The sequence below is a fragment of the Rhinatrema bivittatum genome, chromosome 4 (assembly GCF_901001135.1).
Source record: "Rhinatrema bivittatum chromosome 4, aRhiBiv1.1, whole genome shotgun sequence".
Lineage (NCBI taxonomy): Eukaryota > Metazoa > Chordata > Amphibia > Gymnophiona > Rhinatrematidae > Rhinatrema > Rhinatrema bivittatum.
In genome coordinates this window covers 50,966,248-50,989,986 of record NC_042618.1, presented here as the reverse complement: position 1 = coordinate 50,989,986, position 23,739 = coordinate 50,966,248, and the positions used below count along the sequence as shown (strand labels likewise).

Below are 23,739 nucleotides of genomic sequence, written 5' to 3'. Positions count from 1 at the left end.
GGAATGTGCAAGAGTAGCACTTTCTCTATGGCGGATCTCACAATGTACGAGATCAACATGGAGGAAGTGGAAACCCACGGGGCCTGCACAAAGGAGGCAGCAGAATGGGCTTCAGTGCCAATAGCAGCAATCAGCGCCTCCCCAATAGCCACGTGGCAGTAATTAGATTAATTGTTTGACTCAGCTGGAGGTGACAAAGTATGAAGTGGGATGTGAAATCAGCTTGATCTGGTAGAGAATTAGGATTGCTGTTACACATGAACTGTATTTGGCAAACATTAAGGGAGCCAGGATAATCAATTGAAGCCTGCAGCTGAGGACTGATTCATTATGACTCATGTAGAAATTAGTGCATTTTCCAGATTAGTCTGCATAACACAATTCTCAACATTCAGCATTATTTCTGCTGCATAGAGTTTTATCTGAGAGGCTCTGAGGTTGTGAGGGAGCCAGTAAGAGTGAGAGCATGAGTGTGTATGAGAAAATCCAGGGGAGTAAGAGTGTGTGTGAGTGGGGGGGGGGGGGGGGGGGGGGGGGGGGGGGGGGGGGGGGGGGGGGGGGGGAGAGTGTCTTACACCCTGAGAGTGTATCAGTGTCTGTGAGAGCGAGAGGTTATGGTGGGTATAAGAGCATGAATGTGTATGTATGTGACAGTGTATGTGTGAGAGAGAATGGACATGTGAGAGTATGTGTGAGAGAGAGAGGATAACCTCCTAATCCTCGACAATATCAGGGTGACTGGAAATCAAGAGCTCCCATGTATGGACAGCAGGGGCTTTTTAAAATCCTTATTAGTTTTAATTATTGTGTGTTATTTGATATATGTGCTGTTTTGAAATATTTTATTGGTGTTTGGGAAATTATAAAATGTATATGATTTTAATTAATAGAAATTCTATTTATCAGTAATTTTAAAATATTCTTTTATTAGTATGGTTTTACTATTATAACTGATGCTTTATGTTTAATTTTATTGTTTTATGAGGAATGGTGGTTCTGTTTATAAATGTCATAATAAATAAGTATGCACTAAAATCCAACCCCATCCATAACCCCGCCCCCATATGACCAAAGCCCCACCCTCGCCCCGCCCTCACCCCGCCCTCGCGGGGCGAGGGCAGGGCGAGGGGTCACCGCAACATGAGGAACTGTATTGCGGGGTCACGGCATTAGAAAGGTTGAGAACCACTGATCTAGGCAGATCTCTGTGGCCACCTTGCAACCCCTGGAACTATTTAGTTTAGTTCATTCGATGGTAAACGCCACCATCCAGTGATTCTTTGGGGGTATCACAATCTACATGTGAAACATTTGCTTCATCTTTCTCCATGAAAGTTGCTCAAATGGTGGACTCTTTTTCAATCTCTTTAACATTACCTCTCTCTTTGAGCTTCTTCTCTAAGGCTTTGTGTCATTCTTTTTTGCCAGTGGCTTGTACTAAAGTCACTGCACAATATTGAGGCATATGAAGGAAATCTATTCATTTAATTAAGAACATGCCATACTGGGTCAGACCAAGGGTCCATCAAGCCCAGCATCCTGTTTCCAACAATGGCCAATCCAGGCCATAAGAACCTGGCAAGTACCCAAAAACTGTCTATTCCATGTTACTGTTGCCAGTAATAGCAGTGGCTATTTTCTAAGTCAGCTTAATTAATAGCAGGTAATGGACTTCTCCTCCAAGAACTTATCCAATCCTTTTTTAAACACAGCTACACTAACTACACTAACCACATCCTCTGGCAACAAATTCCAGAGTTTAATTGTGCGTTGAGTGAAAATTTATGCTCTACTGCTCTGATCCAAACTGCACTCTGAGGTAGGCTCGTTCATTACTACGATGATTGCCTCTCTATCTGAGGGCTTTTTGCCTAAGTCTCTTAGGGTGGCAGTTGTCTGCCCTGTATTGAAGATGACCAACTTAGATCAGGCGGAACCCTTTAATTATTGTCTGATTTCTACACTGCCACTATTTTAAAAATCATTGAAAAAGTACTTCATACTTGGCTTGAAGAATTTTTGGAAGAGATCAGACTTCTCAACAATTCACAATTTGGTTTCCGCCCACATCACAGCACGGCATCACTACTGCTGTCTAGCTTTGATGTGATTTTTGTACCTGTGGTTTCAATTTAGGTACAAAATATTTTCTCATTTTATTAGACATTATTTGGAAGCACTAGGTATTTGGTCTAATGATCTCTCCTGGTTCTCTTTTCCCTTACCACTGGGGTCCCTCAAGGTCCATCCCTTTCTCCAACTCTTTTCAATATTTATCTTGCACCGCTTTGTTCTGTACTCTGAGTTGGAGGTTTCATTAAACTGTATGCGAACAATATACAGTTCTTCAAAATCTCTTTTCTCGCCATGACAGCGGAAAAATTATCCACATGTTTAAAGAAGATTAAGGACTGGTTGCATGATGATAGATTAACCCTTAATGTAAAGAAAATGGAAATTGTGCTGTCATCCCGGAGTTTGCCAGAGGAATTTCCTTCACATTTCTGTTTTGATGGACACACTATCCCTAAACAGTTGAAGGAGCATAATCTAGGGGTTGTTATTTACTCTTCCTTATCTGTTTGGTTGCACTATAAGATAACTATAAGAACTATAAGTTCTTATAGTTATCCTACTATAAACTTTACCTACTGCCACTACTTAGTTACTCTGATTTCCGTACTATTACAGTCTTGTGTTATTGCCGGATTCCTTTAATGTTTTGTTTTTGGGTCTCCCCAATTCTTTCTTGCAAGTTTTGCCGATTCAAAACTCTACAACCCATGTTATTACTGGTACCCCACTGCATAATCACATTTCCCTGGTTCTAGCGAGTTTACACTGACCACCCATCAGCTGGCGTGTGAAGTTTAAAATGCTGACATGGATGTTCAAGGCCCTTTATGAGCGAGTTCCTTTTTGCTTGGCTACGACCCTTCAGAAATATCGACCGGCTTGTTGCCTTCGCTCTTCCTCGTAACACCTTGTGAAGATTTCATTTTTATGTATGACTTACAGAATCTAGAAAACGGATTTTCTGTATAGCAGGTCCCATTTTATGGAACAGTCTTCCTGAGGAGCTAAGATCTGAATCAGACTTGCTGCGCTTTAGAAAGCTCCTCAAATCGTATTTATTCACCTTAGCTTTTGGAGATGATTCAGCCTAGTCTCACCTTGGTTTTCTCTCTCCTGGGTTTTCATTATTGTGTAAAATGTATTATGTCGTTAGTGGATTACGTTATTAATATGTATGTGTGTTGTAATCCACTGAGGCTGGAGGATCAGCAGAATAAAAGTTTTGGAAATAAATATGCGTGAGATACATTGGAAACCCAGTGTATGCAAATCTATCTCATGCATATTCGTTTGGTATATCCTGAAAACTCAACTGGTTAGATGTGCCTCCAGAAGAGGGTTGGGAAACACTGCTCTATTTGGTGTTCTGGGTTTTAGTTTAATTGGCTAGAAAAATTTGGGGTGGGTAAAACTTGGATAAAAACTGGAGTATTAAGTTGCATGAGAATACTGCTTTTTATCCAAAACATTCCATAAACAGCAAAAATGGTGAAAATGATGTAACTGTTATTACCGTTTGTCAGTATTGTCATTGTGCTAATAATGAGCTAAAATGTTTTTGTAAAGTAATTACACTTGTAGCATTTCAAATTCTGCCTCTGTTTGGACTTACCTATATATAATAAATGCGGGGTATTAGCACATTAATTGCTGTACTGGGATGAGGACATCCTGCAAACTCAGAAATTAATAAATAGCTTAAATCCAGAACCTCCAGGGTAGCATTCTCTGAAATTCTCCCTGTTCCATGCGCAGGCACAGGGGCAATTTATTGGGGGATGATTCTTTTTTTCACCTGTTTGACTGAACAATTACAGAAATATTTTCAAATAAATAACCAGAGAAATATGATGGTGTGGGAGTGTTCTAAAGCTGTAGTGCGGGGGTTATTGATATCCCATGTTGCCTACGAAAAGAAAGAGAGAAAAATAGGAAAGGTATTCTAGATAAAATTGCAACTTTGTCCCTATCCCATAAAAAGACTATCCTCGAAGGTTTTCAAACAGTTGAACTGGACTTGAGAAGAACTTGGCGTATTGGACTCTGGCACTATTGCCCATCATCTGGATATAACCAGGCAAGCTTTCTATGAAGGGGGAAATAAGGCGGGCAAATATTTAGCACGCAGACTAAAGTTCGTTATTGCCCAAAGCCTTATAGCTAAAAGCAAAACACCAGATGGTAATATTTATTTATTTTATTTATTTCTTTCGAGATATCACATCGGTTTCCAGATAACAGGTTGAATAGGGCGAGAACTGCCCTATTTTACATTGTAACAAGATAACAATTAATTAAACAATTAATAAATGAAACATTGTAACAGTTGAATATAATTAAATATAATATAATTAAATATATATATTAAAAATATATATATATATATATATATTTAATATATAATATATATTTAATATATATTTATATATATTTAATATATATTTATATATATATATATATATAAATATATAAAAAAAATATATATATATATTTAATATATATATTAAATGTAATATAATATGGTCACAACTTCATCTGACATTAGGCTCCATATTTCTCAATTTTATACTCAGCTATACTAAAGACACATCAATTTCTGAGGATGCTATTGATGCTTTTCTTGAGTCAGTATCTCTGCCAGCCCTCACTGAGGAAAAACAGCAGTACTTGGATAGAGCTGTCAGTACGGTTGAGATTCTCCAAGTTATTAAAATGCTGAAAGTAGGCAAATCACCGGGTCTAGATGGATTTACTACATGCTACTATAAACGCTTCTCCACATCTTGGTGGCCTCTTTGGTGGCAATGTTCAGTCGAATAAGGGAAGGGAAATCATTTTCTGTAGGGCCTAATCTGGTAGATATTGTTATAGCTAAACTTGGTTGTGATCCGATGCTACTTGGTTGATATAGACCCATTTCTCTTATCAATTTTATTTGAAAATATTGGCGAGGGTGCTGATTGAGAGACTGAATCGGGTTATGTCTCTACTTGTACACTCAGAATAAGTCTTTTCCATCCCTAACAGAATACTTGCAGATAATGTTTGTAAAATTGCAGATATATGGTGGGTCAAAAAGAGGAAAATTCCTTCCCTTCTTTTAACAGTAGTTGCTGAAAAAGCATTTGATATGGTACATTGGTCTTTCTGTTTAAGACCATGGCAAAAATGCAATTGGGGACCCATTTTTTAGGATTGGTTGGAAAGTTGTATGAAGAATCATGCGCATGTGTAAAGGTCAACAGGGGCTATGGGAGGAGTTTTGCAGTAGCTAGAGATACCAGGCATGGGTGTCCTCTCTCCCCACTTTTATTTGCATTGTTTCTGGAGCGGTTTGCCACAAAGATAAGAGCAGCCCCAAATATTTTGGGTATGCAGCATGGACCTGTACATCTGAAATTGTCATTATTTGCCGATGACATATTGGTTACTTTAACACTTATCCATCTTTGGAGGGTTTTGTGCAGGAGATGGTTCAGTTTAGCTTAGTTTGGGTTTCCAGGTAAACCTGGAGAAAGAAATGAGAGCAAACTTTGATGTGTGGTATATTCAAAGACATTTTTCATTTAGGTGGACCAAGCATAAAATCAAATATTTGGTTGTTCTGATTAGCAATGGTGTTGAGGAGTTATTTGAGCTAAATTACATTCCACTTGTCAAATCTATCATGAAAGATTGGGGAAAGTGGGAGGGATATGGGTTCTCTTGGCTGGGAAGGATTGCAATTATTAAAATGAATATTCTACCCAGATTCCTTTATTTGTTCATTACACTACCGATAAATATATCTTCTGCAATATTAAAATCATGGCAGAAGAGTTTCTTCGACGTCATTTGGAAGCGAAGGCCACATAGAGTGGTTCGCTCAGTAATGTTTTTACTTAAGATTAGGGTTGGATTAGATGTTCCTAGTTTGTCTTGGTATTACGCAGCATCCCAGTAGAGGGTTATAATAGACTGGACTAAGAAGTTCCACATGAAACAATGGGTATCCTTTGAGCAATCATTGTTGGGCTCTTTAATATGGCAACCCAGGCAGACCTGGATGCAGCTGGTTTGGCTACCATTTGCCTTGATCAATACTCAGTTTGGCATCAATGGAGAGACAAGGTTGGCAGCCGGGATTTCTTTTACTATACTCAGTTGTTCCATACTACAGATTTGCCAGCTGCCTTGCATATCTGAGCGTTTGAAAGATGGAAGGATAAGGGGATTTTATATATTTAGTATATATTGGTGGGGAGAAAATGTTTTAAGTCTTCATGACTTGGTTCACATGTATGGCCTGGCGGAGTCCTATTTATTTGCCATTCGCCCAGGTGAGACACTTTGTACTCTCTAAGAGGATATGTGATTTTATAGCTAGAGGCAAAACATTATTGGAAAATTATTATGAAAAGGCTGACACTCTGAGAGGGGTTACTTCAAAATTGTTATTACTTGGGGAGCCTTTAGAGCAGGGGTGGGCACTTTTGGTCCTCGAGGGCCACAAACCAGTCTGGTTTTCAGGTTATCCCTAATGAATATGCATGAGAGAGATTTGCATGCACTCTGCCTCAGTTGAATGCAAATCTGTGTCATGCATATTCATTAGGATATCCTAAAACCTCGACAGGTTTGTGGCCCTCGAGGACTGGAATTGCCCACCCCTGCTTTAGAGTCTTCTAAGTATATTTGCGAATGGGATAAGGACCTGGGATATCCTATGGGTGAATTGGAGTGGGATTTAGCCTTTTTACATACAAGTACATGCTCTATATCAGCAATGCTACAGGAAAATAGCTACAAGGTATTATTGAGAAGGTATTTAACACCCGAGAGGTTTCATACTATGTTCCCTATGGTAGATAAGTGTTGGAGGGGTTGCAGAGAGCGGGGTTTCTTTTTCCATATGTGGAGGTCGTATGGAGTGATTTTTGGAAATTAATAATTTTATGGGCCTCGACTAAGGTGGGTGTTGGTGATACTTTTCACCCTAAATATATACTGTTGAACGTGCCTGCCTTGGGAATTGAGAAATTGCTGCAGACGTTTTATCAGCAATTATTTATTGTGGCAAGATGTGTGAGATAGCAGCAATGTGGAAATGTAAGGAAGCTCCCACATTGACAGCAGCTCTCCTTAGACTCCATAGATTTTACCGGCTAGAAAAATATTTGGCCATAAGGCTAACTCTCAATCCAAATTTGAAAACACTTGGGCGCTTTATATAATCTGGTTGGGAAAGCAACAAGCTGAGAGCTAATTCTCATAATTGACTTTTCTTATGATACTTGTATGAGAGCATTTCTTAACTGGTGTATTTGTGATTTTGCTAGCTGCTGTGCTGGTTAATACACAGATTCTCATTCAATATTCGTGACACTTTTCTTTTACTTTACTTTTCTTCTCTTTTAATTTTGTTTTGTACTTTGCATACTTCCTGAGTGTGTGTGTAGGGGGGGGGGGGAAGGGAGTTAAACCTCGGGGTATGGTTCACATGCTTAATTGAAAACTGTGACTTGCTGTGTAAATATTGAATGTTATGTGTGAATGTTCAGTATTTACAATAAAAATTTTGAATTTCAAAAGAAACATGACCCATCTTCACTTTATATGGAGGAAAAGAGATATGTAGAAACGACTCAACCATGGAATCTAGAAAGTCCAGAGTTTTGATGTTCATATGGGTGGCAATATTATTTTTTCTACTAGTGATGAGTTGTCCCTGCATATGAGAAAAAGGTTGTGCTGTTTGACTTTTTCCTTGCTATGCATGTAGATGCTTTGTATTTCTGATAGTGACTCTGACCTCTTGAAAACATGTAGCTTGTTTTATTGCAGACCCCTGTTTGTATATTCCTCGATTTGCACATATGCTAGAATTTGGGGATAAGAACCATGAAGTATCGATGACAGCTCTAAGATTGTTACAAAGAATGAAAAGGGACTGGATGCACACAGGACGCAGACCCTCAGGACTCTGTGGTGCAGGTAACCATATCATTTCTGAGCACAAAATGTTCTGAGTAGAAAAACTGAATAGTAAGGTTCCTGTCTGATCAAGGCCTTAAACACAAGGTAGAAATGCAGACATGTCAGTACGCACTCAGCATTCTTTTGTACATGTGATTCATAAATGGTTAAGCAGTGAGATTTTTACAGGATTGGGACTATCCAAAATAAAACTTTAGAATATGCAAGTCCAGCAGAAAGATGGCATCACAAATGGGAACCACCCAGTATAGGCTGTTTTGCTACCTCTGATCATAAGTTCTCATAACATCAACAATTTAATACTTGAGTGATCAAAAACACATTCCACCTGGTGTATAAAATCACTGAGATCATTAGCTTCCCAGCACCTGAGAATATGCTAAATTGAGCAATAATCTTTGAAGTTAACACCCATTGTTCAGCACTTTCCCAAAACATAAATGTTTGAAGATTTTCCTCTGGCATGTCATAGTCACATCAAAGGGACAGTTTTGTCTAAATGATTGCAGTCATTGGTTTTGGAATGTGTGTGCTGTATGTTCTTTGCAGCTTCCAAAGAATTACAAGCCAGAATAAAGAAATTTAAATCATTCCAACAAAATACTTTTTAGTATTTAATATTGTTTGACAGTTGAATGAGTATTGCAGGCAGTTGTTCAGCCTGAGTTTTCCCTTCACCGCACAGTGGCTTCTAGTGTTTCCTTATATGAAAAAGTCATTTCTTATATGAAAAAGTCATTTTCCACTGATTATTTTTTTTGAACATTGAAATTCCCAGGAACAATAAAAACTGATAATGAAGGTCCCAATGTTTAACTCACATAGCAAAGCCTTAGCCATAGATAATGTTATCTGAGTGGGAGCGAAGTGCATGAAACTTTTATGTAAGCCTTTGCATGAGATAATTTTTTCCATTTTATATAGCTTATTGCTTACTAGGACTCAAACCAAAACCGGTTCTCTAAACTGGATGCTGCTTTGCATTTAAATTGTGCAGTCAGAGGTGGCAGTCCTGTACTTTGCCATTGCAGAGGCCCTAGTTTGATTCCCTGTTCAGGACTTCTGCTCCCTAGACGGGCCAGCCAGCCAGGGCTGGGGATGCTGCAGAGGTAGCACTCGCAGCCCAGGGGAGGGAATGCACTCATTGTGCAATGGTGACATCTAGTGAACAGATTTAAAGCCATGATTGCATGGTTCCTAGCTGAGAAGTATCGCAAAAAGCAAATTGGGAACAAATAATAAAATAGGGGGAAACTCCCCCGATAGCTGTGAAGGAAAGATCATGGCAGTGGAGCTCAAGTCTTGGTTCTGATTGAACTGGAAGCCCAAATGAGCAGGAGGATACTGTCTCTTTCCCTGTTGAGCCCTCCCCCTCCAGGTTGTATTTTCCTATCCTTTCTCAGAGGCTGAGCACGTTTCTCCCACAGTGCATCCATTCCTGCCGGCAGTGACTTCAGAAGGTACTTCTCACCTAGGCGTGTGATGTACTGCACAGTGCACAATTGGCTCAGCTCCAGATTGCTCTTTTCTTAGAGGTTTCTTCAGCAGGTGCAGCTTCTGTTAGCTAGCATCGTTTTGGCTTAGATGAACTCTTCTTGTAAAACGTCAGTACTTTAAAACCATTTGTCATATCATTCAGTCACTGGTTAGAAGGGCCAAGGGGAAATGATGTGGAGGACTCCTGTGACATTTTTGGGAAAATATCACTTGAATGTGTACTGGTTTTTGATGAGGATGTTATGAATGTTTTTTATATTGTTGGCTGCCCCGATTGTTGCAGTGTGCGGTAGACAAATAATTTTAAATAAATCGAATAAAGTACTCATTAAGATGCTCCTTTCAGTTTCAGATTTGTAATTCTTTAAGAGCTGAGTATTTCTTTTCACTCCCAGCATTCTCTTGGTGACTGGGCATGCATCAGTGCTGAGTATTAGTGTTTCCCAGTCGCCACATATGTTTGATGCGATATGGCTTAGCTGCCTCTCTGCCAGAGAAACCCAAGCTACAACAAATGTACACGCAAAACATAAATACAACTGCAACAGCTCAAGTAACCAAGGTGGACATTTTATAAACTAAAATGCGCTCATAAATGGTGCATGCCTTTTTATTCTAAGAAAATTGAAAAGTATCTGCAATAAAAATCTCTTTGGAGAGAATAGAGCAATAGGGAGCTGCCACCAAAAAACAAGTAATTTTGCTATTTGGAGGGCAGTTTTCAAAGCCATTTAAGTGGGGAAATGCGCATTTTCCAGGGTAAATTGGCTTGACTGAAACTTGCCTGGCTGAAAGCTTGCTTGGATTTTCATGTTTAGCCAAGTTAAAAAGAGCCATTTCTTTGGGCATGTTTAGGTCAAGGGAGGAGAATGCTGTGTGTACATAGTATTTTTTGATTTGTGTGTTATTTTGCTCCCACTTGCACAAGTGCCAAAACCCAGGAGATATGCACACAAGTTGGGCTGGCATGCACCGAGTGGGTTTTAAAAGGCACCTGGCTATGCACATACTTGCCACTACATGTACAAATGAAAAATCCAAAAAAGAGAGGCGGGGCATGGGCATTCCTGGATTTTAACTTGAAATTAGCGCATAAATACATACGCGCACAGGTGCGCACTGGGTTCCTCTGCCACTTAATTTTACTTCTGCTATGGATGACGTGTAAGTTATAAAATAAAGTTAACTAGATTAGCGGGGTTTTAAGAGTCTTGGCTGACTGGAGAAGGGAGGCTATTAAAAACTAGGTGGGTTTGGACGTCCTATCCCTTACCTAGGCAAGCTGGGAATATTGGCATTGGCACACATGTTTTTTAAAATCTGCTCACTTATGCGGTAGAAACGGCATTTGTGCGAATAGCATGCATCCACTTAAAATTGCACATATGTGCGCACGGTCAGGCTAATTTATAACATGCACTCATATATGCACGTATGTTAGAAAATGCCGTGTCCTTGGGCGTGGGCCAACGAATGCGTGCATATGTGTGCCTGCGCACCTATTGAAATTTTACCATCATGGGTAATAAATACATGATTGCTTTTAGCACAGTCACATTAAACTAGTTAGTTTTCAAAGGGAGACTACTCTGAGTTTTGCTTTTAAAAGTGCCCATTTGTATTGTATACAATGCAGGCTATTCAAAATTGCCCATTTTAGGATCATACTGCTGCTTTAAAGCAGTTAGTGCTAGCTGGAATCTTGCAAATATTCCTGCTATCTGGCTCTTTTCTAAATTTCTGCCTGAGCTTATTCCTTGTTGTTTTTTTTTCTTGTTTCAATTAGTTTTATTATTTTCACGTTTGCAGCAAATGGAGTGCATCTCGTTTTATGACCATATTTTTTTGTTTCCTTTCTTAAGTTTGCGCTTCAGCTTTCTGCTATCTTCATACAACATATCAGGTTTTCCCAAATTTTTAGCCACTGTGATCTCATTTTAGCACTCGAAAATTCACATGACCCAGAGGATGACAAAAACAAATTAGCAGAGGTGTGGTCCCCTTCCAATCACTCCTCCTTACCTTCCCTAGCACTTCAGTTGAACCTATCTCATTTTCTATCCCCTCCAGAGCACTTTCTCTCTCAACCTCCATTCCTCTCCCAACCTATCCTCTTCCCTCCAACCTTTTTTGCATTCCCCAGCTAATACTCACCCAAAACCCTTCTTGTAACCCCCCCAGCTGATCATTTCCTCCCTCTCATCCCATTCCCTATTCCCCATCCCTTCTCTCATCTCCTCCCCTCTAACATTTTTCTCACACACCCCCCCTGCCAAAGCTGATTCGCTTTCACCCCCCAAACTCCTCTCATATCCCTCTTCTCTCACTTTCCTGTAGTGGGTGGAGGAATGGTAGTTTTTTTCCTTGTAGTCTGGATCACACAAATAACTAAGAAAATAACAACACTGACTAAAACATATCTGAAACTATGGAAAGCTATATGCACAAAACCAAATGTTTATAAGAACGTAGGGGGAACAAATAAACAAAACAGATTATATACAGTATATCAGCACAATAAGCAAGGGTAAAATCTTTCCCTAACCAATAGGGAAATAATTATATACAAAAGCCTAGCGGAAGCTACCACTTTCCTAAAAATGAGCACCTTCCAAAATTCCTCAATTGGTGGTAGCCAAGCAGATCTGTTTGGGGAAGGCTTGAATGCTCAGGGAATTCTGGGTCCTTGCCAAGATGGTCTTGCTAATCTATAGCTCTTAGCAGGAATTCATAGGTCCTACTGTGTGCTAGGATTATATGTCTTTGTTTTGGACATGTGCTGTGGGGTTCTCTTTGTCTACTAACTTTCCGTAAATATTGCCAAGCTACTGCGTGTGAAAATGGACTTCTTGTCTTTGTTCAGTGCTTCTAATCGTCATACTGTCCAGACATGCTCTCTAATGTGTGACCACCAGCTCTGCATTTTCTCTAAAACCTAACCAAAAATCATCACATGTACCAGTGTTAGTTTTAACTATAGAGCTGCTTGGCGCATTGGACACAACACAAAACCTTTACCTCTCCATCTCCTGGTTTGCTCTAAGTCGTCTTATACTTTTAATTAAATCGTATCTCCATTTTATGTGCTTGTGACCTTGAAGCTTGCAGATTTCAAGTTAAGTGAAGGGAGGGCTGTGGACTGTGAAGTGTTCTAGGCTGCTTCTGGTAAAAGGGGGGGAGGGGAGCAGTGGGCTGTGAAGTGATCGCGGAGGCCCAGAAGCCTGTAATTTCTTTAAGCAGTATTGTGTCACTTATCATACTTCCAAAGCAAGCTACGTGCTGACCTTTGTACATAATAATGGAGTCTAAGGTGTACTTTGTCTCTCTAATATACTACTTCATTTCCACCATCTTAACTAATTCATACTAGGGTTGAGAGGGCAGCTGTGAAGCCAGAACTACAGTATGTTTCTCAGTGAACACAAAACTGCATGCAATAACTGTAACTCATAAACAAATCATAACTATATGACAGTATTTCTCTCTTATAAGGGACAATATTCACCCTTTACGTGATCCATCAGGATGACTTCTGCAAGTCTGTCCCTACCCAATACCTCTTCAGCCAATCCTCTGTACCTCAGACCCCTCATTTTTCTATAGTGCCTTCTCCAAACAACCCCTTGGCCAGAGGAAGCGTAACATTTTCCTTCGGGACCCGGGACAAAAGTGCATGACAGCTGGTGGGAAGAGAGGTCCGTTTGAGGACAGAGGCAACATTTTTCTCTTGGGTAGGTTCAATGGGGGGTGAGAAGTGAGGAGCAGTGACAATGTACACTGACCATGCACACTGCTCTCCCTTCCCCTCATGGCTGATCCTAAGCCCGACAGTGATCTGCAAGTGGTAGCAGCATAACTAATGAAATTCAGCATGAGGCCTGTGGGCTAGTGGAAGTGCATGGGCCCTGCAGCAGCCCTGATCCCTCCTCATCCCTCCTCGTGCAGAGCTTCCTGTTACCACAGAAACTCATGTAAGGGCACGCTACTGCAAAGTCTGAGCATGTGCTGGCTCACTGGCCCCATACTGGCTCACAGGCCCCATGCTGGCTTTCACTACTAATGCTGCTACTGGCACCTGAAGAGTGCTGCCTATTGCAGCACTTGTGAGCCCAGCTGAAAGTTTTGTAACCCCATTTGGAGAACCCTACCTCACATACTAACAGGCTAATGCGTTACTGCATTGTGTTGATACAGAATAAAGATTATTAAAAAAAATAAAATAAATAAATAAGGAAAGCATGAAAAACAGCATTAGTAACAGGAACAGGCTGCTGTGAAAGCAGGATAACAAATAAACAGGAAAACACCTGTGGAGACAGCACTTAGTGCTGCTGCTTTAAGGTTGACTAGGAATCACTCAAGCAGCCCTGAGTTGGATGCCCTGGCAGATTTTCAGTAATAGCACAGGCTGCATCAAAAGGAGTGATATCGTCATTTAATTAGTTGTGCAGATGATAGCACAGAAAGAGCTCGACCTATCTGTGGTTCAGACAGGTATTGGTAAAGCAGGATTCAAATTCCTAAGTACTTGACTTGTAACACTTTACTTTCTGGATGATACTTTTATCTAATTTAACAGAAGAGAATGAACTTCAGAAAGTAGATATGAAAAATGTGCATGTGAATGTCTAAACAGTGAAATATCACCTGAGAAATGTTCCAGATGTCTGGCAGTTTGATTTAAGATACATTTTGTTTTCTTCAAAAGGTGTTCCTGATCACATCAGTTATATTGCAATATAAAGTGTAGGTATTGGAGTCAACATTACTTGCTGAAATTGAATAATTTGTAGCAAAACAATGACCTGTAACATATACAAGCTTATAGTAAATCACTGGTGTTAACTTTTGGTTAAATCATAGTAGAAAGTTATTACTAGATCATTACTCTAACTAGTCTGTAAGAGACTAGACTGTCTGCAGAGTGGTCTTTGTTTGACTAATAGTCTGGGTAATTCTTAAACTCGTGTTTGTTTTGTAGCCCTTCTAGTTGCATCCAGAATGCATGACTTCCGACGCACAGTTAAAGAGGTCATCAGAGTTGTGAAGGTGTGTGAATCTACACTGAGGAAAAGGTGGGTACAACTATTGTTGCTGATATCTCTTAAGTGGTGCTTCATGTTAATGATTAGCAGCCCTTTGTATAAATTATGTGGCTGCATGCTGCCCACAGTACTTCCTTAGTAACCTGTAAATCACTACATTTAAGGTTGGGCAATCTAACATCTCTGTAGACTTGGTTGGTTGCCAAGTCACAGCCCAGCTGCCCTAGTTTCCTGCATTCTGTATCAAATTCCTTTTATCTTCAATGCTGATGGAATAGTTGCAGAAGGGAGGAAGCAAAAGTGGTACATTAGAAGCAAGTGTGACCCTACTATGGGGCCAATGCAATACAGTGCGCTCAGCCGAGCGCACTGTACGACCCGCAGGCGCTAATCCACCCCCTAATGCAATAAGGGGATTAGCGCCTATTTAACGCGCGTCCAAAATGCATATGAATGAGCATATTACTCATTCACTCTGCATGCAAAAAGATAAATGTGCGTCTCAGACGCCTATTAGCTATTAACGCCTGGAGCAGGCGTTAATAGCTGAGCGCATTGAAAAGAAGTACAGAAAAGCAGAAAAAACTGCTTTTCTGTACTTCTTTTTTTAAAGTAAATAAAATAAAATAACTCGGCAGACCGCCGAGTTATGAAGACTGACGCCGGTAAACTGAGTCTGTTTTCATAACCGGCCGTCTGCCAGTAATGAAAATAGCTGCCGATAATCTTGGCGTCCGTTTTCATTACTGGCAGTCAGGCAGGTTATGAAAACCGAGGCCGAGTTTACCGGCGTCGGTCTTCATAACCGGCAGCCGCAGTGGGTCGCATTAGCAAGGAGGCGCTAAGGTCGCGCAAGCGACAGTGACCCCCTAATTTACATATTGCATGGCGCCCAAACGACAGCGCCCGCTTTCTGCGAAGATTATTGCATCAGCCCCTATGTTTGAGAGCCATTCAACTGCTGTGTGGCCAATTTTTTTTTTAAAGTAAATCACAACATTATTGAGCAACATTCAAAAGCACCATAATTTATTTAAAATAAATAAATAAATAAAAAGCTGACAACTGCAGATTTTTGGAGAAGGGCCATTTCAATATGTAATAGTATTTATTTTTTAAAATGTATTTGCTTAATGACCAATAGTTGCTATCAGAGAAGTACAATAAAAATAACTCTCGTAGGTTATCAGTCCATATATATGCATATAGGGGTCGATTTTAAAAGGCGCGTGTGCCCGTCCATGTGCACATAGTTCTTGGCACACGTACATGGCCTCGCTGATTTTATAACATGCGTGGGCCGGCACGTGCATGTTATAAAATTTCATGGCTGCGTGCACATGTGCACCGGAATTTTAAAATCTGCATGCGCTTGTGCGGGCGGTGCACACAGGAGGGGTGAATTTTAGTAAATTATGTGCGGCGACGCAATCGGGCCTCTCCCAGTTCCCTCCCAGTCCGCTCCAATTAAGGAGCGGACTGGAAGGGAACTGTCCTATCCCTAACCCTACCCTTCCTACCTCTTCCTCTCTCCTCCCTGACCCCTAACCTAACCCAAACTATGACCATTTTTTTTGTTTTGTTTGTTGTTTACTTACTGCTCTGCCAGAGCAGAAGCAACTTCCTTGCTCAAGCTGGCTGCCAGTGCACTTCCCCGGGACAGCAGCTAATGGTGCTATCTCGGCCTGCCTCCCCCCCCCCCCCCCCCCCCTTCCAGGGTTTACACGCGTGGCCGGGTCTGTTGTAAAATGTGCGTGGCACACGCATAAACCCCGAAAATTACGCATGTGGGCCTTTGAAAATTTACCTGAAAATACTTAAAATTAGAGAGTGAACAAAAACTAGTATCCAGACTCTCTAGTGGACACTAATATACAAGGCCCAAATAATGGACAGATAACATAATATTCATCTAACACTAGGACAAAACAAATAACTAGACAAAAATAAAATTCCTGCAAGTGCCTGTTGCAGTTAGCCAGACCAACAGGTCTCAGAACCACTGTACCTGGTATTGTTTCCATTCTTCTAGGGCCACATAAATTACCTGCCTTTTCATATTATACAGCTTCCCCATTTCTACTCAAGTGTGTATGCAAATCCATCTCATGAATCCTAACGGTACCATCTCATTTTTTAAACATATTTATATTCTGCCCTACCCAATCAAGTAGTTTAGAGTGGATAATACGTAAACTACACACAATAAACCAAACAAAATTCAGAGCACAAAATATGATTACATTGCATATACCTAATCAGATGGTTAACCACCATAAGCTTGATAAAAGTAAAAGGAATTATCAAGGAAGCTTGATAATAGTCAGGAATCTCATGAATAGCTAACTGATCAGCATGCTATGAGAGCTTGAGACAGAAAATGCTGGCTGCCAAATTACTTCCAAGTGGAACTCCCTGAAGGATGGAACTGACAGCAAATTCTTTTGTACAGACCGCAAAAAGTCCATAGGATAACACAGTTTCAAAAGAGCTTATAGGTACCAAGGACTTCCCCCATCAATACTTTTATAAACAATTGTTACCAATTTGAAATTGGTCCTCTGAGATGCTAGCAGCCAGTATAATTCAACCAACCACGGTGTAATATGATCCTTTAATGGCCTTTTAGTAATGAATCTAGCAACGGCATTTTGCAACATTTGGATGGCATGGAGGTAATTTTTCAGCAAATCAATGTATAATTCATTGTAGTAATCCATAGCACTTGGTGCAGTAGTCTGGACAACCATGCGGAAAGAATTTATTTATTTATTTATTTAAAGAATTTTTATATACCGGGGCACGTAGCAAAACATCACCTCGGTTCACAGTGTAACATAACATAGCAAATAGCTTTACAATGAATATAAATAACGGTTCACAATATAAAATGATATAGTAGCAGGCTTTACAAAAGATTATTATCTGCTTGTAAACTATATACAAGAGACTGAAAATTAACTATATACAAGGGAATGTATTTCAACTTGCCTATGACTCTCAACTTATAAAACAATTTCAGTTCTGCCTGAATCTGAGGTTTCCAAGAAAGTTGCAAGGCCATCAGGATACCTAGATCCGAAACTTCTGTGATGATTTTAATTTCTATGCCTTTAACCAAACTGATGGGAGGTCATCACGACCTACTGACCTAGAGAATTTGTTTTCTTGGTATTAATTGTGAACTTATCCTGTACCAGCCACCTATCAACTGCCTGAAGACAGAATCTTTATAGCACTGTTCAGGCTTGAAACAAAAAGCTGGGCATTATCTGTGTATATTTGATATCTAATGCCAAGCAATGTCAACAATCTACCCAAAGGTTGGAGAAACAGGTTGAATAACCTTGAGGAGAGGGCAGATCCCTGGGGTACCCCCTAAGGGTAGATGTTCATTTGTAGCTGTTTTCACCCAGAAACATCTGTTGCACTAGCCTCTCCAAAAAAAAAAAAAAAAAGACTGAAACCAGTATACCACTCCCATCAGTCCGTACAAAATCGAGAGAATCTAATAACTGGTTGTCAACTGAATCAAAAGCGGAGGAGACATCCCACATTACTAACAAGACTACTCCCCTAGTATCAATTTCACAAAATAGTCTAGCAGGGAGGCCAACAAACATCTCTGTGCTATGTCCACTAGACCCCTCATTATAATGGGCCTAATACATCATGATAATTCAAAAAATCCATTAATTGAGTGAAGGTACATTTTTCAAGTAACTTCATCAAGAATGGCAGATTTAAAGATAAAACATTATCCATCTTTAAACTTAGTGAGCATTCAAGACCTACTATTGCTTTCTACAGTATCTCAAAGGTTATCAATGCAGGTCTAACAGGAGTGGAAACAGCCAAGACTCTAGAAGCTTCTGCTAGAGTTTTTGAATGAACCAACCCAACCAGAATCTTCTACACAGGTATACTTTCTCCATCTGGAGAGGAAGTTTCCACACTTTAGAGTAATAAATCCTCTACCAAAGGACCTGTGGAATTAGCCACTTCTAGCTCAGGAGGAAAGGGGGTACTAGGACAAAGAGATCAAAGTCTCATTTTGGGCGGTAGTAAAACCACCTTGGCTTACCAGTCCTGAATTAACTTGATCATCATGATTCAAAATGATCATAAAGGATTTTACCATTGGTTGAGAAGTCTAGGAGGGAAGAGTAGGCCCAAGTTGGAAGGACTGTACTACCACTTTCCTCTTCTTCCCCATCTCTGGAGGACCCTTGCAACAGAACCTATGACTAAAGTCAGAAAGCTACTTACATACCAATGTAAACTCCAGATTCTTAAGGAGCATGTGGCTTTGGCAGCACATCAGCGACTGCACGACACAGGATGTTGCCCTTTATAGAAGTGGCCTCCACACAGAAAGATGACGACAAGCACCTCACAGGAAGCTGAGGTGCTGTTTGGCTGCTTCACAGGACCCCTCAGGTAGGCCAGCTGACAAGGATTCCATCTTCTCGTGGTCTTCCCAAGACTGGCAGATTTGAAATTGGGTGATAACTTGCCAAGTCACATACAGGCCGATACAGTAAAGTCCGCGGGAGAGCGGGCAAACGCCCGCTCTCCTGTGTGCCCGATTCACATTGCAAATTAGGCCCGGCGGTAAAAACAGGCAAAAGGAGGCGCGGCTGTCAGCGGGTTTGACAGCCGACGCTGAATTTTGCCGACGTCGGTTCTTGAGCCCGCTGACAGCCACGGGTTTGGAAACTGGACGCCGGCAAAATTGAGCGTCCGGTTTTCGAGCCACAGGCCGACTTCAAATTTTTTTTTTTAACTTTTGGTAACTTTCGGGACCTCCGACTTAATATCGCCATGTTTTCGGCCCCTTACTGAATAAGGGGTAACGCTAGCGCGTCAAAAACGTGTGTCTAATAGAGGGTTAACAGTAGCGCACTGTACTGTATCGGCCCGTTAGAGGGATATTTTTCTTTTCTTTCTTTTTTTTTTAAATACAGGATGACCAGAGCTTTTTTTTAAAGCAAATTAAGAACACCTCCATTGGAAAAACAGATGTTAGAAAAAGTGTCCAGATTATGCAAAATCCAAAAAGGGCAGGAGTCTAGCAGCAATAAATAGGCTTCAGTTGAGAGAAAATGTCATCAACCTCACTTAATGTGACTGGGCAGAAGCTGGATCACAAAACTAGGCAGAAGACACAGACAGTCGTACAAAAATCAAACTTGGTTAGATGTAGTTAACACTTTAGCTTCTCAAAATTATATGTTGCAGATTCCTCACAATTGATGATAGGAAGATTGTCTTCTCATCTGGAATCTAACATATTCTTGACCATTCTAAATAACTCAAGTGATCCAAAACAATCTGTATATTAGGAAGACTTAGGGCCTCATTTTCTAAAGTATCACAGGCCTGCGATACTTTAGAAAACTGGGCTAATGGGGGGGCGGGGGTCAAAGCGGGGGGGGGGGGGGGTGGTCCTGCGCTAGCCAGCAGCGATCGCACCGCTGCAGTGCGATTGCTGCCGGTTTCGCACCCAGTACCGCCACCATAGAAGGTGTAGCTATTGGGCGCGAAGTAGGACGTGAAAAGGCCGTTATCTTTTCGCCATCCGCAGCGTCTTCGCGGAGTCGGCCCTGGTGACACCCCGACTCTTCCTCTTCCGGGGCCGACTCCGCCTCGATTTAGGTAGCGCAGGTGTGTGCTACCTTCGCAGGCTTGCGCTAACAGCACAAGCCTGCGATAGCCTTGGTAAATAAGGCCCTTAGTGGCTGTAACCTACTGAACCAGCAAGATATAGTGAGAGCACATTAAGCACTATTAGATGCCTCCCTAAAAAGTGTGATCTTAACAAGCTTCCTAAGTCACCGATCATCTAAATTTCAAAGGGTAATTTGTCCCACAAAAATGATGCTTCAAACCTGAAGGCCTAGTGGTCAAAAGGTGAACTTCCTTCACTGGGGTTCTGTCAGCTGAATGACTTGTGAAGAGTGTAGGGTATGAATGAGCATTTACCAGCTAAGGAAGTAATTTTCAAAGGCATTATGCTTGTAAATGTAATATATGATAGTAATTTTCAAAAGCCCATTTTCCTGGCGTGTAGCCAGATGGACTCAGAACGAATGGGATAGTATCCGCGTGCTAGCAGTTGGAGACGGATCTGACATCAGCACGGGGGTATATATATCCCCACAGGAAGCATAGCAACTCAGTAATTTCCGTCTCCAAAGCAGTTTGGAGTGCCTGCACGCTAGTCGAGCGTGCTTTCCAAGACTACTTTAATCTTTTTCTCTTTTCTTATAATTCTAGATTCTACTTTCTACTTTCTGTGAAAATATCGAGCCCCGCGCTCCTGCGGTGATACCTGAAGGTCACTCCCTCAGTTGAGCTGCCCGGGGTGATTCCCGTGATCACCCCGGAGGTGAAGTCCTCGGTCCGGCCGAAGCGCGGCAGGGACACAGCCCCCGGGCGAGGTTCGGGTGAGGCTCACGAGGCGCCTCGGTCCCGGCGTGGACGAGGCAGCGGGTGCATATCCTCAAACGCGGTGGTGAAGGTAGTTGCCCGCTCTCCCCGCAGCCGGAGACCGCCTGGGTTCCAGCCGAGAAGCGCCGAGATTCAGGTGAGGCGTACATCTCTTGTTCCGGGTCTCCGAAGGAACAGAGGATCGGCGGCGTGGCACGCCAAGGAGGGCGCCATTTTGTGGGCCTTGGTCAGGTAGGGCGCCGGTAATCGGCGCAGGTTTATTCCTCCTTGTGCGTATATGGCCTTATTGTTGTGAGCATTTCCACTGAGTGTGTATTGCTAACCGCCGGTTCCTGAAAGGTATTGCTGAATGCTATTGTGCGTATATTGTTGACCACATATTGCTCAAGGCCTATTGAAAGCTATTAAGCGTGTATGGCTACCGCATATTGCTGAAAGCCTATTGAATGCTATTGTGCGTACATTGCTGACCGCATATTGCTGACTGTCTATTGAAAGCTATTGAGAGTGTATTGCTACCGCATATTGCTGAACGCCTATTGAATGCTATTGAGCATATATTGCTAACTGCATATTGCTGAACGCCTATTGAATGCTATTGAGCGTATATTGCTAACTGCATATTGCTGAACGCCTATTGAATGCTATTGAGCGTATATTGCTAACTGCATACTGCTGACTACATGTTGCATACATTTGGCCTGTGTTCTTGCCCGCCTATTGCTGATGATATTATTATTATTATTATTGTGCGAAGCGCCCATTGCGGCCGCGTATTATTCTTATGGTGCGCCTGTTGTATTAAGCGCCCATTGCTGCCGCATATTATTATTATTGTGCGCCTGTTGTATTAAGCGCCTATTGCTGCCGCATATTATTATTATTGCGCGCCTGTTGTATTAAGCATTCGGCGCATATTTCTCAATGGATCAGAACGCAGCAGCGTCTTCAGCGACGGCACCGCCTGCTTCAGGCATTAAAGCCCTTGGCCTCTGCTCTGCATGCCAGCTTAGGGCCACGCGCAGTGAAGAACCAGACTCCCTATGTGCCCAATATGAGGAGGCCGTGGGACCCTTAGGCCAGGACCGGTCTCAGCCACGATTTGTGGACAGTTCCCCAGGGGCTACCCCGGATTTAGGGGGCAGTCTCGACCTATCTGGAATCCCGGGGGATCTTGTACCCTGGCACTTAGAGGCTGCTTCAATTTCCTGGGTGGATCTCTTTAAAGGGGATTCATGCCTTCGTGCAGATGCAAACGGCTTCCTGTCCAGGCCCCGTGGCTCCTACTGTTCCTGTGGTTCCTGCGGTGGCTGCGACTGCGGCGGCTGCTGCGGTGGCGGCCCCTGCGGATCCCGTTCCTGGACCCTCATGCCCTTATCGCGAGCGGGACCCCCCGCTGCTGGACAGTCCGGATCAGTCAGACCAGGAGGTCTCACCGGATGAGTCCAAACTCCCGGACGAGGGGGACCTTCCCCCAGGGATTGAGCCATATAGAACCATGAGGCGGTTCTTCCCTAAAGAGGATCTCTCCGACCTGGTGTCTCAGTGTCTGGCAGAATTGGATATTACCGGTCCCAGTGCTTCAGTGCCCTCCGCGCAGAACCCCCTGTTGGAAGGTCTTCGTCCTACAGCCCGCCATTTTCCATTCTTACAAGCGGCACAACAACTGATAGATTTAGAATGGGCAGCCCCAGCGGCTTCCTTCAAAGGGGGCTGGGCTCTGACGAGCATGTACCCATTGGCACCGGCTATCCAGGACCTGCTGGCGTGCTCTCAGGTGGACGCCTTGATTAGCGCTGTGATCAAGCGCACTACCATTCCAGTTGAAGGGGGGACGGCCCTCAGGGAGCCTCATGACCGGCGACTGGACGCCATTCTGAAACAGACCTTTGAGGTGGCAGCTCTATCTTTGCGGATCGCAACTTGCTGCACAGTGGTGACGCGTGCCTGTTTGTCACAGGTTAGAAACAACACTCCAACGGCAGACAAGGAGTCAGCTCTTTCGTTCCTCACGGATGCTGCATCTGACCTGGTACGGACAACAGCCAAGGGGATTTCATCCTCCGTAGCTGCCAGGAGGCAGCTCTGGATCCGGAAATGGTCAGCTGATGCGCCTTCCAAGACACGCCTCACCAGATTACCCTTTAAGGGCTCTTTCCTATTTGGCAGCGACCTTGATAAACTGGCCAGTACATGGGGTGCCTCTCCAGTGCCCAGACTACCGGAAGATCGGTTCAGAAGGGGCCAACGCGCCTTTCCAAGGCCCTCCAGGGGCAGGAGTTCTCAGCGCTTTGCTCCTTACAGGGGTCGCTATCAGGCACCGCACCCTCAGGCCAGGAATCAGTCCTTTCGGACCAAGCAGCGCAAGCGGGGAGCGGGCCCGGGCTCGGGTCCCGGCCGTGCCTCCCAATGAGAGTCCACCGATTTATCTGGGGGACGGAGCCATAGGGGGCAGGTTAACCCTCTTTTACCCCAGATGGGTCGAGATTACGTCGGACTAGTGGGTCCTCGCCGTTATCCGGGAGGGATATTATCTGGACTTTCGTCATCTCCCTCCGGACAAGTTTGTGGAATCGTCCTGTCCCATACACAAGAAGGCAGCATTGGAAGCTACCCTGGCGAGGCTCCTGTCCTTGAAAGCCATCATCCCAGTACCTGCCTGGGAAGTGAATTCTGGACACTATTCCATTTA

The 23,739-nt window shown here is 42.6% G+C and overlaps 1 protein-coding gene across 2 annotated transcripts in view; it reads left to right on the top strand.

The window, feature by feature from the left end:
* The window catches only part of BRF1 (BRF1 RNA polymerase III transcription initiation factor subunit), a 572,778-nt gene that overhangs the window by 327,577 nt on the left and 221,462 nt on the right, over positions 1-23,739 (top strand). For both annotated transcript variants that reach the window (XM_029598099.1, XM_029598098.1), the window contains exons 6-7: positions 7,900-8,049; positions 14,531-14,624. In XM_029598099.1, the coding sequence (XP_029453959.1) occupies positions 7,900-8,049; positions 14,531-14,624 (244 nt within the window). The remainder of the gene's footprint in view (positions 1-7,899; positions 8,050-14,530; positions 14,625-23,739) is intronic.